Source organism: Geotrypetes seraphini, chromosome 4, assembly GCF_902459505.1.
Source record: "Geotrypetes seraphini chromosome 4, aGeoSer1.1, whole genome shotgun sequence".
Taxonomy (NCBI): domain Eukaryota; kingdom Metazoa; phylum Chordata; class Amphibia; order Gymnophiona; family Dermophiidae; genus Geotrypetes; species Geotrypetes seraphini.
In genome coordinates, this window is record NC_047087.1 from 318,572,134 (window position 1) to 318,587,109 (window position 14,976).

The 14,976-nt window shown below is 42.8% G+C and overlaps 1 protein-coding gene across 3 annotated transcripts in view; it reads right to left on the reverse strand.

The window, feature by feature from the left end:
- Nucleotides 1-1,499: 1,499 nt before the first annotated feature.
- The window catches only part of EIF3A (eukaryotic translation initiation factor 3 subunit A), a 330,727-nt gene continuing 317,250 nt past the window's right edge, over nt 1,500-14,976 (reverse strand). For all 3 annotated transcript variants that reach the window (XM_033943256.1, XM_033943255.1, XM_033943254.1), the window contains one exon: nt 1,500-3,491. In XM_033943256.1, the coding sequence (XP_033799147.1) occupies nt 3,295-3,491 (197 nt within the window). In that variant the 3' untranslated portion in view covers nt 1,500-3,294. The remainder of the gene's footprint in view (nt 3,492-14,976) is intronic.

The following is a 14,976-nucleotide window of genomic DNA, read 5'->3' on the forward strand; positions in this document are numbered from 1 at the left end:
ACCAAAAAACAAGAGAAACAGTGGAAACAATGATCTTGACATAAGTTTATTAGAATCTTCACAAATAAAAGTGATGGAGACAAATGATAAATCCATGTAACACACAGGGTAAATGTGGTATAGACCCAACATGGTTTGTGTTTCAGTCATAAATAACCTTCATCTGGGGTCCAATTCTATATTGCCACAAGAGTTATGGTATGTAGAAAAAGCATCTGAAATAAAAATTATATGTTAGTTAAAAAAAATACTGCAAACACCAACTGTGCGGGTCAGCATTTGAGACTGGAAGGCAGCACATGTTAAGAGTCCCAAAAAATAGTACTTCTCTAGTACTTCTTCGCTCCGCAGAAAATGAAGGACTGGGGCGCTGACGGATGCTGAAAATTGGGTGCGGGATCATTCTTAGTATTTTACGACCACCTCTTCCGGGAACTAAAATCAGGCTATACCAATCAGGAGCTACACTGACACGCTATCTGGCACGTCAAAGCAGCTCCTGATTGGTGTAGCCTGACTTTAGTAACAGGAAGAGGCAGTCGGAAAATACCGCAAAAGACTGAGTCCGTGATACACGAACTGCAAATTCGTGGGGAGTATACTGTATCCTCATAACAGCACTTAGATCTTGGCTCAAAGACAAAACTAACCATAAGTCACATGTGCCATTATGTCAGAAAGAGAATTTTCAAGAATAGATGTAATATCATGCAGTTCTTTATCTTCTTCTTGTTGTATATCATTTTGAGTCCCAGATTGATTCAAAGGTTGGTCCACTGTATCATTTTTCTTACCCGTATTAACTGACAAATAGCACACCTTATTAATAGGTCCCTGCTTCTTCACTTTGACTAATTTACTTTCCTTTTCTTTTGGAAACTTCCAGGCATTAGATATGAGCCTTCAAATCCTCTACTCCAGAGGCATTTCTATGTATGCACTGATCTTAGTCTGAATAGACTATTGTAATTCACTATTCTTGGGTATGCTGCAAACTATGATTAAGGTGTGTTGAGTAATTCAGCAGATAGATTATTGCCAGGATCACCAAGTTATGAGTACTAATCCAGTATTTTATTCTTTGCATTGGCATTTAAGATACGTTTGATTTACAAGATTTTGTTAGGAGTTGCTTCTGTCATCAATAACATATACTTTAAGACCACTGCGGTGTGATAATGCAGAGAAATTGCAATTGCCTGCTTGCCAGCAGTATCATACGAGTAGTTGAAACTCAGAAAGTCATTTACAATACTTTGAGTGACTATTTGAATGACAATTAACTGCTGATTTCAGAAAATATTGGTGTTTTTAGAAAGCGTTTGAAAGTGTTTTTATTTTCTCAGACTTAACATTTGATTAGCTGGTTAACAACTGTGACTGTTTTTACTTCTGATAGTAAAAGATCTAAATTCTATGTTGCGCTATTGAAGGAATGAATTTACTGAATGTTTTATACGGCAGTGTTTTAATATTACGCATGTGTATTGCACTCTGCCTTGAACTATGGCAAGTGTGTGTTAAAAATGTTTTTTTTTTTAAAATAAAATAAGAATGTATATTTTTAAAACTTCAAACTACAGACTATATTTGAACTCTAGCATGAAAGACTCTCAAATCAAAATGTTGTAAAACGCTTGATCTGTACAGATATAACATGATACAGTAATGCAAACTATAAAAACACCACAGAGCTAAAAGTTAATTCAAGAACTTATTTATTAATCGCTGAAGGAAAAAGAAACACAGCAGCAAGATCTGTGTTGGCTTCAATAAGACTAAATAGGAAAGTGTTAAAACATTACTACGTTCCCAAATTGAAGTCAACACAGGCATTACTACAAAATACTTATCTGAAGAGAGTACCCTTACTACCCATCCAAGTTATTTTTGGAATACTCCAAAACCTACCACATTTTAAATATACCCTCATATAAATGCTTAAAAAGCATGAAATTACCCAGGAATGGAAAAAACAGTTATGCAACCAAAATCATTTAGCAATTCTGCATGTTTCTTTTTGAAGGCAGTAAACGCTTTACAGCGTAGCAGCAGGAATCTCTTAGCCATACAGCCTATTATGGATGAAAGGTCAGTGGTGAATGCAGATTTCACAGCCTTCACTAGCCAAAGGACTTCTGCTGTCTATGGCAGCTGTACAGAACCTTGAAAATAGAGAATGGGCAAGGTATATCTCCCTGCCCCCTCCATTAATCTTTACAAACACACTGGCTGGCTGTACAAGCTTCCTTCCATGGCTTCTGTAATATTCCATGTCTCACTGGATTGCACACACATTTTAACCCATTCATTTAATGTGACACCCCTTCTCTGGGTAACAAGTAGACTTTCCATATAAACATGCCGGTGGTCATCAGTAGCCTCACAGGTCTTCACATTAAAAAAAAAAAAAAAAAAAAATTTCCCATGGGCAAAGAACAAGAGTAAACCTTCTGCAAGCAGATCATAAGACTATTCCAAAGCTTGTAAATGGCTCATTATATTTTTAAATAATTAATAGTAGTAAATACTGCCAAATCAGAATCCGAAACCACAGAAATACAGAAATCAAACCACAAAAGTTTGCTCTTTGATCTGAAAATGCACCAAATCTGTGTTCAATGAAAGCAGCCAAGTGACCTGGTTTGCATTATTCAAGATTATTTTCAGTTCTTCAAAACCTGACCCAATTACAAGCTGCAGTTTAAATTTAATGAAAGGCACCCTTACTGAACTCAGAGGCTCCCCCCTCCAATACAGACTCCTCCATCTCTAAATCAGAAATTCTGTTGTAGCAGATCTTGTCTGGTCATTGTACCCTTACCCATGGCAACTACAAACCATGGTGTAGAGAAAAGGGAACAAACCTTCATCCGATACATTTATATGGCTATATATATATAATGTTTATACGGAATCATTTTATTAAAAATGCTTGCATACGGCTCCTTAAGGAAAAACTTTGAGGGCTGAGCTACTGGGACAGTGAGGTGCACACTATTTAATTTTGTCTCCTCAGAAAGGATGCTCCATCAATCTCAGAAGATGATGGGAAACTTCAAACTGCGCTGAAAAATCTAATTTAAATTTTTCTCATCAATTGGTTGTGGAGTTTTTTAATGTGCATGATCATCTATAGAGTAGTAATACAGGTTTCATGCTTTCAGGTTGTGGTAAAACATTTGTTAAAATAAGGCAAAATTTGAAACTATTGATAAGCCCACATATAGAAGTAATTCCTTATAACTGCTCAAAGACTGCCAGAAGCTGCAGGTAGGAGTTATTCTCCTGGGTTCACCGTCTGACAGTGGTCCAGCCTTCCTCGTCCGTTTCATTCTTCGTGCGGCGAAGGGGCTCTCTCTCTTTGTCTGTCCGCCATGCCCCTTTCTCCCGGTCCACTTCTCGCTCACCAGACTGTGGTGGTGCTCGCCGTGGAGTATCCACATCTTCCCTCCGATCTTCTCTGTCCTCACCACGTCGCCAGCTGCTTGCTGTAATGAAAATGCAGTAGTTAGAAATATCTATAAAGTCCACTTGCATAAGGGCTTCAAGCTGCTGTCAATGGCAAAGGAAAAAAAAGCATGTTTCAAAACTTTGGCTTTTTCCTCTATATGTATTTGTTATTACCTAATGTCAAAAAAACCAAACTGCCCAAAGTCCTGGTCCTGAATGGAAGAGTGGGTTTTTACCTTTGATAATCTTTCTGTTAGTCCCTGTAGGATTCCATACTCTAGGTCAGGGGTGCCCAACACGTCGATCGCGATCGACCAGTAGCTCAGGAAGGCAACATGAGTCGATCGCAGACTCGTGTTGCCGTCCTGATCTACGGGCCGATCAGCCTTCCTCTCCAGTGTTCTCCCTAGGGCCTTTTAGCTGGGCGGTCCGCCCAGCTGTCACCTGCCGCTGCTGAACATTAAACCCCCCCCCCCAAAAACCGGCTTGGAGATTTCAGCCCGTAGCGAACTTATGCTCCGGGCTCTAAAGTGTGTGTGCCGGCTTCTCTTCTCTTCCCTCCGAAACCGGAAGTTATGTCCGGGGGGGAGGGGAGAAGGGAAGCCGGCACGCACATGTTGAGAGCCCTGAAGCAAGCGTTCGCTACGGGCTAGGGCGGGAGACAAGTAAATGAAGCATTTCCTCTTCTTGCTGCCGGGTCCTGCCTACTTTCTGTTTCCGCGAAGGCAGGACCCGGCAGCATTTCCCCCAATAGGTTGATCACGATCTTGGGCTGATCAGCCTTCCTCTTCCCGACGGTAGAATTGACGTCGGGGAGAGGAATGCTGGTTGGCCGAAGCAGGGAGAACTTGGGGCCTGTTATTGGTGGCGTTTGGGTCCTGGTCCCCGATGGCAGTGGCAGTGGCTTGGGGGAGGGCAGGGAGAAAGAAAGAAAAAGGGCAGGCAGGGAGACAGAAGGAAAGAAGAGAAACAGAAAAAAAAGAAAGGGAGGCAGAGAGAAAGAAAGGGCAGGGAAGAGGAAGGAAAAGTTGGGGGAAGGAATAAGGTCTGGAGGAGAGCAAGCATACAGGCTAAAAGAAGGGAAGAAAGTGCACAGTCAGAAGAAGAAAGTGCAACCATGAAATCACCAGACAAAGTAGGAAAAATGATTTTATTTTAAATTTAGTGATCAAAATGTGTCTGAATTTATATCTGCTGTCTATATTTTACACTAAGGTCCCCTTTTACTAAACCGCAATAGAGGTTTTTAGCTCAGGGAGCCTATGAGTGTCGAGAGCAGCGCTAAAAACTGCTATCGTGGTTTAGTAAAAAGGGAGGGGGGTATATTTGTCTATTTTTGTATGGTTGTTACTGAGGTGATAGTGCATAGAGTCATCTGCTTTGACCTCTTTGAAAAACCCTGGAATAGGAATGATAATTAACATTTTCTATGCGTACAATGTGCTTTGTGGTTTTTTTTTAATTTTATTGTTGGTAGATCATTTTGACTTGGTCATTTAAAAAGTAGCTCGCAAGCCCAAAAAGTGTGGGCACCCCTGCTCTAGGTGTTCAATCCCTTCCTGCAATCCAGGAGTTGCAGAAATCCAAACACTTTTCTGAGCATGTGCTCCTCCTACCTTAGAGAGAGAGTTAGAGCTCCCTACAGTTCAGTCCCAAAGCCAAGCAGCATACCGGAACAAATCCATGACAAAAGAAGGGGGCATGGGGGAACCTCCCCGGCAACATAAACAAGTTCTGTTGTGGTCTGCTCTGCAAAATATAAAACCAAGTAATAGACAGGCCAAAGGCAACATAGAAAATCATTGAGGAACAATGTAGAACTAACCTGCTGTATGCAACGATCACTCACATGAAACAGCTATCGGTAATATGCATACTCACACAAGAGCGAACTCCCCACAGGATCCACCAAATGGCTGGAAGATCCTTAAGCCTGTAAGGAAAATAACCAAGGCCGAAAGAAAGCAGGCGATTCTGAACAACTGATCTCACACAGAGAGGGCGGGCTGTATGGAATCCTACAGGGACTAACAGAAAGAAGATTATCGAAGGTAAAAATCTAATCTTCCTTTCTGTTACATCCCTTCTGGATTCCATACCCTAGATGACATACCAAAGCAATGGCATGGTCTAGGGAGGGACAGAAGAGCCTGCCCTCAACACTGAGGTCGCAAAAGCAGAATCAGAGTAAGCCGCCACATCCAATCGATAAAACCAAGAAAAGATATGAAGAGAGAACAAAGTAGTCACCCTGCAAATTTCATCTTGATGAATCACTTGAGACAGTAACACTTCTAGTTCAGTGGGCCTTAAGAGATACTGGCAGCTGCTTGCTACGGGCAATGTAAGTCACTGAAATCCAACAGGTGATCAAGGTCTTAGAAGGCCTACCTCGCTGAGATGAATTAGGCAGGACAAAGACGATCAAACAGCCAAAAGTAATTAGTCTTCTCCAAATAGTGGAGCAAGACTCTCCTGACGTCCAACTAGCGCAAGATCTGAACTTTTTGCTCCGAGCCCGTGTAGCTAAATGAAGGCAAACAAACCTTCTGGTTGACAAGGAAGTCGGAAACCACCTTTGGCAGAAAAGAAGGCATTATACAGAGAGCAACCCCTACTCTGTGATCTGTTGAAATGGTTTCCTGCACAAAAGAGCTCAAAGCCCCGAAATATGCCATGCTGAGACATTGGCGACCAGAAACGCAGTCTTGATCTTCAGATCTAGAAAAGAAGCATCTTTCAGGGGGTGTAATAATAATAATAATAATTTTATTTCTTATATACCGCCAAAGCCATAGTAGTTCGAGGCGGTTTACAATGAAGAAGGGCTGGACAATCAGAGAAAAATGGTACAATGTTGCAATCAGAGAAAATTAGGTGGCAGAGAAAAAAATGGTACAACAGAGAGAAAAAAATGGTACAAACAGAAAGAAAGATGGGTACAATTATGGTAATGAAATGGTACAGGGAAGAAGGTCAAGACAATCTGCGTAAAGAACATAGAGAGATAGAAGGGGCCAGGGTGGGCATAGGGTCTTAGGGTATGAATCGGGTGAAAAGATTAGTTTTTAGTAGTTTCCTGAAGTTTAAGTAGGATGAAGTGCTTGAGATGATGTGGGCCAGCCAGTTATTGTGATGACCTGCTTGGAAGGCAAGAGTTCTATTTAGATATCTTTTGTAACGGCAGGTCCTTAGGGTAGGGTAGCTAAACAGGTGAGTTCTACGTGTGAGTTTGGATAGGCAGTCTAGGATAAATGGGGCCGAGCCAAGGATGGATTTGTAGCAGAAACAGGCGAACTTGAATAGCACTCTTGCTTCTAGGGGTAGCCAGTGAAGTTTGTGGTAATAGGGAGTTATGTGTTCCCATTTTTTTAGTCCGAAGATCAGTCGGATTGCCGCGCTTTGAATAATTCGCAATCTTTGTGTGGTTTTTTTTGAAAGATCCCAGGTAGATGATGTTGCAGTATTCGACTAGACTTAAGATGGAGGATTGCACAAGTAGGTGGAATGAGGGGGCGTCAAAGTATTTTCTGATGGATCTTAGCTTCCATAAGGTGGCGAAGCCTTTTTTGACCAGAAGGTCGGTGTGAGCTTCGAAGGTAAGGTTGCGGTCAAGAGTCACTCTGAGTATTTTTAAGGAGTTTGTTAAGGGAAAGACTTGGCCATTCAGGGAGATTGAGGTATCTTTGATTTTGTCGTTTGGGCTTGCCAGGAAGAACTTGGTTTTATCTGAGTTGAGCTTCAGTTTGAAGTCGGTCATCCATAGTTCGATTTGCTTTAGGATTGAAGCTAGGAGGTTGTTTATCTTGGGGGTTATGTTGGAGATGGGGAAGACTAAGGTGATGTCGTCAGCATAGATGTAGAATTTGATCTTCAAGTTTAGCAGTAGATTCCCTAGGGCGACCAGGTAGATATTGAACAGCGTGGGGGACAAGGGGGAGCCCTGTGGGACTCCGCAGGTGTTGGTCCAGCTGATGGAATGGGAGTTGTCGCTGTAGACTTGGTAGGAGCGTTGACCTAGGAAACCATGGAACCATTTTAACACGTTGCCTGAGAAGCCGATAGACTCCAAACAATCCAGAAGAATGGTATGATCAACCAAATCAAAGGCGCTACTAAGATCTAATTGTAGGACTAGAGCACTTGAGCCTTGGCTGAACAGGTTGTGAAGGTAATCTACCAAAGAAGTGATGACTGTTTCAGTGCTGTGTCCAGGGCAGAAACCAGACTGGTTGTCGTTTAGGATGTTGAATTTGTCCAAGTAGGTTGTTAAATCTTGGTTGATCAGACCTTCCATCAACTTTGTAAAGAAGGGTATGTTCGCAATGGGTCTGTAATTGGATATGAGGGAGATGGGATCTTTGGGATTTTTGACGATAGGTGTAATCAGAATCTGGCCTAGGTCCACAGGGAATGAGCCTAATTGTAGTTGGGAGGAGAGCCAAGTATATAATTTGATTTTGAAAGAGATCGGGTCAGCTTGCATTACATTTGGTGGACAGCTATCTAGTTTGCAGTGGGATTTGGCGTATTTTGAATAGAATTTGCCGAATTGTTGCCAGGTGGGGGTGGTGAAGTTGTTCCAGTAAAAATCAGCCCTGGTTTCGTCGTCATGGGACTGAATGTCCAGATAGTTCAGATGGTTGTTGGAGGAAATAGGTAGGGTGGCTCTGAGATTGGAGATTTTGTTGTTGAAGAATGCGGCCAGGTCATTGGCCAGTGGGGGTGCGTCTGAGGAAGGTCGGGTAAGGGATTGAGTATTGTAGAGGTGGTTGACTATTTTGAATAGGTTTTTGATATCGGGGTTAGGGGATCCGATTTTTTGGGTGTAGAAGTTAATGCGTTTGGTGGTTATCAGATGTTTGTAGTCTTTTAGTTTTGTTCTCCAGTTGGATCTGTCTTTGTTGTCATTGGATTTAAGCCAAAGTCTTTCCAATTTTCGAAGTTCCTGGTCACATCAGGACGAGCAGTATGCGAACTGGAACCCCTATGTGCTCAGAAGCATGAAAGCCTTGCTACCTGAACCTTAAGGGAATCCACACCTAACCCTTTATCCAAAGCCTGCCTGAAGAAAGGCCAGATCCACTGGAATGGGAGCCCGCTCAGGCTCTACCTGGTCCTTGGCACACCACTGTTGAAAAGTCTTCCAGGCTTTGGCATAAGAAGTCACAGTAGAGGGTTTCTTTGACTTCAAAAGCATCAAAACAACCACATCAGAATAACCGCACTCCATCAAGGTTCTGAGCTCAAGACCAAAGCGCTGTGGGGTTTTTAAGGGCACTATACCCTGACTGAAGTGGTTACAATGAAGAGGAAGTTTGAGCTTCTGGTCCCACTGAAGACGTACAAGATCTGCATACCATGGACGAGGCCAGTCCGGAGCAACTAGGATCACTAGGCTGGGATGTGATGCTATCTGGCAGATGACCCGACCAACCAGAGGCCCAGGAGGGAACACAAAGGAGTTCTTGAGCTGGCCAGGGCTGAACAAAGGCATCCAGACCTAAACTTCCACTCTGTTCGTCAACTGAAGCAGCGCCTGACCTTCAAGTTCCTGGCTGAAGCCATTAAGTCCATCTGTGGTTGGCCCCAGTGCTGCACGATAAGACGGAAGGCTTTTTGCGAGAAGGACCTTTCTTCTGGGTCCAGGACTTGTCGACTGCGGAGGCCTGCCTGAACATTGTTGACTTGTGACATGCGCTGCAGAGACAGAAGATGCAACTCTACCCAGCGAAACAGCAAGCTTCCTGTGCCCCCTTGACGATTCACATATGTCATCATCATGGTGTTGTCCGAGAACACACACACACACCGCTTTCTGTTACAAAGCGGGCTGGAGAGCAAATAACCCCAGCTGAATAGCCTGAAACTCCAGACAATTGAATGCTTCTGACGCAGAGTACACTGCTCCTGAATGGAGCAGTCCCTGCAGTGGGCACCCCAGCCAGACAGGCATCATAAGAATGGATTCACTAATATGCCCCTCTGAAAATTTCCTAAACTGTATATTGTAATTTTTCAATGTATTTTTATAATTCGCGACCTTTTTCCTAACAGGTCCTCTCGAAAATGTCTTAGCGTACTGTACACTTTATACTTTTGCATTCTTAAAGTTGATGTACTCTGTATTTCCTCTAACTATCTGCAATTTGTAACTTGCTGAATGTTCAGCTCTCTTGAATGTAAACCGCCTAGAAGTCGCAAGATTGTGGCGGTATAGAAAAATAAAGTTATTATTATTATTATCCGAACAGGCTTGCCCTAACGGAAAGCCTTCCCCTGAAGCCACCAGCGCAGACTGCTGCAAGTTGGTTCCATCCAGGGGAGATTCATCTGAAAGGGATCACACTGTGAAAACTACCGAGAGAGGAGGTAATCCTGTAGAGGGCCCATGTGCGCTCTGGATTAGGGAACCACATCCAGGGGGACCGTCATGGACCCCAGCACCTGCAAATAATGCTAGTCTGTGGGAACCAGAAGATCCAGGAGATCTCCGATTTGCTTCTGAAGTTTCAGTCTGCATAGCTCAGGAAGAAACACTTGTCCCTGCAGGATGTCGAAGAGAAGACCCAGATACTCCAAAGGTCTGTGACAGCTTCAACTGGCTCTTCTTGAAGTTGACAATCCAACCCAAATATTGTAGCAGACACCACAGTCTCCACCGTTCGCTCGCACTCCTGCTCCACCAGTTGTCCAAGTAAGGGTGGACCTAGACACCCTGCTACAACTACCATCACCTTGTTGAAAATGCAGGGTGCTGTCGCGAGCCCAAAGGGCAGAGCTGCAAACTGGAAATGCTGCTGCAGAACATAGATATGCAGAAACCTGCGATGCTCAGGGTAGATTAGAATATGGAGGTAAGCTTCCGTGAGATCCAAGGACACCAGAAACTTCCTGGAAGAAACAGTAACTATGACCTTGCAAATGGTTTCCATTTGGAAATAAGGAATCCACAAGAAGCGATTGAGATCCAAAATGGATCTCCAGTCTTCCGAGTCTTTCTTTGGCAGGATGAAGTATAAAGAGTATCTGCCTAAGCCCAATTTGTTTTCTGGAATGGGCTCTACTGCTCGGATGTCCAAGCAATGCTGAAGGGTAGCACAGACCTTTGACTCCTTTTCCAGCTGACCTGCCAGAGAGTCCAGAAACAAATCCAGAGGCAGGTGAAATGTCCAGCACCCACTGATCCAAAGACATGCAAGTCCACTTCTGGTAAAACAGAGAGCCAGCCCCCGATATAATAATAATAATAACAGTTTATATACCACAATACCGTGAAGTTCTATGCGGTTTACAAAAGATTAAAAGAAGGTACAAAATGATTGAATTTAAGAGAGGTGAAAGAGAGTGAGTAATAGGTCAAGAAAGCCGTTATTGAGGAGAGAGAGATGTACGGGTCAGTTGTCTAGATATTTCAGGAACAGAGAGCCGGCCCACGATATGAGGGAGCCCCTTAGGGGCAGCAGCAGTAGGAGATCCGGACACTTGAAGATGTCTTGACTTGGAAGTGTTTTAACAGGGACATTATCCCTGGGAATACCTTTGGGTGGAAGAGCCCAAAGATCCCTAATGAAACCTGCGGGAGGGATGAAAAGTACTATGATCCCCTCCCGAAGTCCAGCGAGACTTGTTCACCGGGAGAGACGTAGGGTGGTGATCAGCGACACTGGCCATGAGGTCATCCAGATCTTTCCCAAATAGAAGCTGATCCTTGAAAGGACGTCTGCTTAAAGTGGCCTTTGAGGCAAGAGTCCCTAGGTCAATGATGGATCCAAAGAGTCCGGCATGCTAACACTGCATAAGCTGAAACCTTACTGAAAACTTTGATGAGATCATAAAGGGTGTCTGCCACATCTTCCATCACCAGGTGGGGGAGACAGGCATCCTCCTCCACAGAGGGTACATGGTGCAATCTCATGACAAGCACACGCCATAGCCTTGAATCCTGTACACACCTCAAAAAGCTTTTTCAAGATAATGTCCGCTCTGTGATCCTGGGAATCATTAAGTATTACACTCCGTTTGCTAGGGAGGGCCATGCGCTGAGTAACCTGCACCACAGCGGAATCCACTTTGAGCCACCCCAAAAAACTGCTGAAAATCAGGAGCCAGAGAATAAAGCTTAGCCATAGCTTTAGAGAGTCGGAAAGAGCTTTCTGGGGTATTCCACTACTCTGCCAACAAACCGATAAGCTGCAGGTGGGATGGAAAAAAGGACAGCACATTAAAACAGTCCATGATTGAACACAGACGTAGAAGGCTGAGTCCAATTTAAGCTCTTTCAGGGCATCAGCAATCAAATCAAGTTTCAAGTTTATTATGTTTTTATATACCGCCTATCAAGGGTTTCTAAGCGGTTTTACAATCAGGTACTCAAGAATTTTCCCCATCTGTCCTGGTGGGCTTACAATCTGTCTAACGTACCGGGGGCTATGGAGGATTTAGTGACTTGCCCAGGGTCACAAGGAGCAGTGCAGGGTTTGAAACCACAACCCCAGGGTGCTGAGGCTGTAGCTCCAACCACTGCACCAAACGCTCCAAATGATGGAGAAGACAGACTTAAAAGTCTACAGATGGTGGGGTCCTCACCTAAATCCAGATTCTCAAAGGTATTGCACTCGCTAATCCCAGCAAGGGTATCAGCAGCATCCAAAATTGACACAGTGACAGGAGACAGGTTAGGTATAATATCAGTGTGACAACTAATGCAATCAAGATCTGTTGTAGCCAGATGAGCAGGCTCCTGCACAGGAAACTCTGGCACTGGAGTGACCAGCTTGGAAGAAGGCAACGCGTCTGCCAGTTGCGTCAAAGGAATCAATCCTGAAGAATTCACTCTACAAAGGAGCAGCAGGGAAAATTCACACCTTGTGGTCACTGCTGGGTCCAACTGAGGTGCCCGTACCAAAGGAGTCTCCAGACTTGGAGTGCATGCATTTTGTGCCAGGCTCCAGAATGGCCTCTGGGCAAGACTTTTTTGCCAAAATCATGGACTCATGTCAGCTCCCCAGCCCTGGAGGACCCAGAGGAGGCGATGCCTGAAGCTTTTGCCCTCTCCCCCGGCATGCTGCGGTACACGGATGCTGTTTCAGTGCCAATCTGGCACAATCCATACATGAATTTGACAGAGTAGGGCCTGAGGAGCCCATCCCAATCAATTTTCAGCAAAGTCAAAGTGTTTTGGGTCAGAAATAAAGCTTTGAAAAAAAGACTGATAAAAATACATGGCTGCCACCAGCAAATTTACGCTAAAAATGTATAAAATAAAGAAAATTTAAAGAAAGCGATTTGAGTTTGAGGAGGTGAGAGACCTGAACCCTACCCTCAGAAACTCTGAAAAATGTGATTTACAGTTTCACAGACCACCCCCGAAGCTCCCATAGAAAATAAAGGAGGTGTACTTAACAGTCTGTGAAGTGCCTGCCTGCCAGCTCTATACACTGCAGCTGAATGGAGGGAAAGGATTTTCTGCCTCAGAATTGCTCCAGAATGACTAAGCCTGAAGATCTTCAGACTGCCAGTTGGACAGACCACAACTGTAATCTCCGCCTCGCCACAGAACCTCTCCACATGCACTCTGAAACCCAGAGGGACTTTTACTCAGGATGCTTAAACCCCTGATAGAGTCTGAGGGAAAGCAAGCTCCCAGGGGAATGGACCCCAAAGCCTGAGAAAGGTGGCACACAGCAGGCTGGCTCCACAAGTCCACCGAAGTTTCTCTGTAAAGCAGCAGTTTGGCTCTACGGGATTGCATCCCTTCCTCCGGCAGAGGTCACCACATGGGGTCTCACGATACTGAAGCCACCAAAAAAAATCTTTAAGAGAAAAAAATAAGAAAAAATATGCAGAGCAGATCAGAAGACTTTGCACGGATTACTTACAGAAACTGAAAACTGCAGGGGGCTCTAACTCTCTCTCTAAGGTGGAAGGAGCACATGCTCAGAAAAGTGTTTAGATTTCTGCAACTCCTGAATTGTGGGAAGGGATTGAACACCTAGAGTATGCAATCCAGAAGGGGCGTAACAGAAAACACCATGTGATCCAACCCATCAAAACACTGCCCTGCACATTTGTATTTTGTATAAATTATAGGACAGTGCTGATTTTATGCCAGGTCACTGACCCCAAATCTTTCTGAACCTCTTTCCTCTCCCCCCCCCCTGAATCTGTACTGAATGTTTGTATGGGATTATACTGTAAGCAATGGGCAACATAAAACATTATGTTTGGGATTTGGTGAATGGTTTGTTGTACTGTGCTTGTCTTGATTGGGGACCTGCTCTTCTAGATAGTTTTTGACTTCCAACTGTCAAGTTCGGCTTTGTTGCTGAATTTATTTATTTATTTATTTATTTAAACAGCGGGCATTAGGACCTTGGAGACATTCTTTACACGTCATTTGATTGGTGCCTCGAGGTTAGATACTGATGGAACTTTGTTTACTCTTGACAAATTGGCTGAGAATAGTGTTGCTATTTCCCTTCCCTTCAGGATGATGTGCATGTAAGCGAAGAGGCACGTTTACAGTCATACTGGCAATCAGAGGGCAAACGGAAATCCAGAGGAACTCAAAAGACAGATGAGGTTAAAGAATAATACCTTCTCCAGCTCGGCTTGGGTGAAAAGTTGAAATTACATTTCAACATGAAGTCTGGGTTTCGAACACGAGTGGCTGAAGGATTTGTGACTGTCTTGAGACTTGATAGTGGGAATTTTAAAAGTATTATGTTTGGTCTCCATTTTTTTTTCTTTCTATTTTAGATATTTAAAATGCTTAGTTATTTAAGGCATATTTAGTTATTCGAGAGAAGGCTAACACTGATAGTCCTGCTTTTTTATTTATTTCTCTCAATGATCTAATTGTTTTTAGAAAAATATACATCGTTATTAATTTTTAAGTGGGCTTCTGAAATAATCTGGAATAGTATAAAGTTTTGAAGGGAATTCAATGAATGAATGATGAATTCCTAATAGGCTTATTTAGCTTTTAATTGTTGCAAAATGATAAGCAACTGCTAGTAAGGTTTTTAGTATGTTCTTGGGGTTACGCTGTTAAGCTAATTTAATATTAAATATGCAATGTTTTGGATTATATAATTCATTTAGTAACGCATCATTTCACTGCTCAGTTTTAGGGTTATTCTAGGTAACTTTTATTGCGATATGTTATTGCATTCAAAAGACGTTAGGATATTACATGTCATTTCATTCAAACATATAGAGAGTCAATATGAATCAAATAAATTTAATATATGTTTATAAAACAAGATACTTTCTATACAAAGGCTGAATATATTTAATGGGTATTAATTTTTAGAATATTTAATAGAGAATGTTTTTAATTAATTTAAATGGAATGGATAATTTATTTTGGATTTTTCAAGTGGATGATTGGAGGCTGTAATTAAATGAATTTATGTATGAATTGAAGTATAATTACTCATATTTAAAAAATAGGAATAATATTATATAAAGATTGAAATGCAGTAAACTTATTAAATATAAGAACATAAGAAGTTGCCT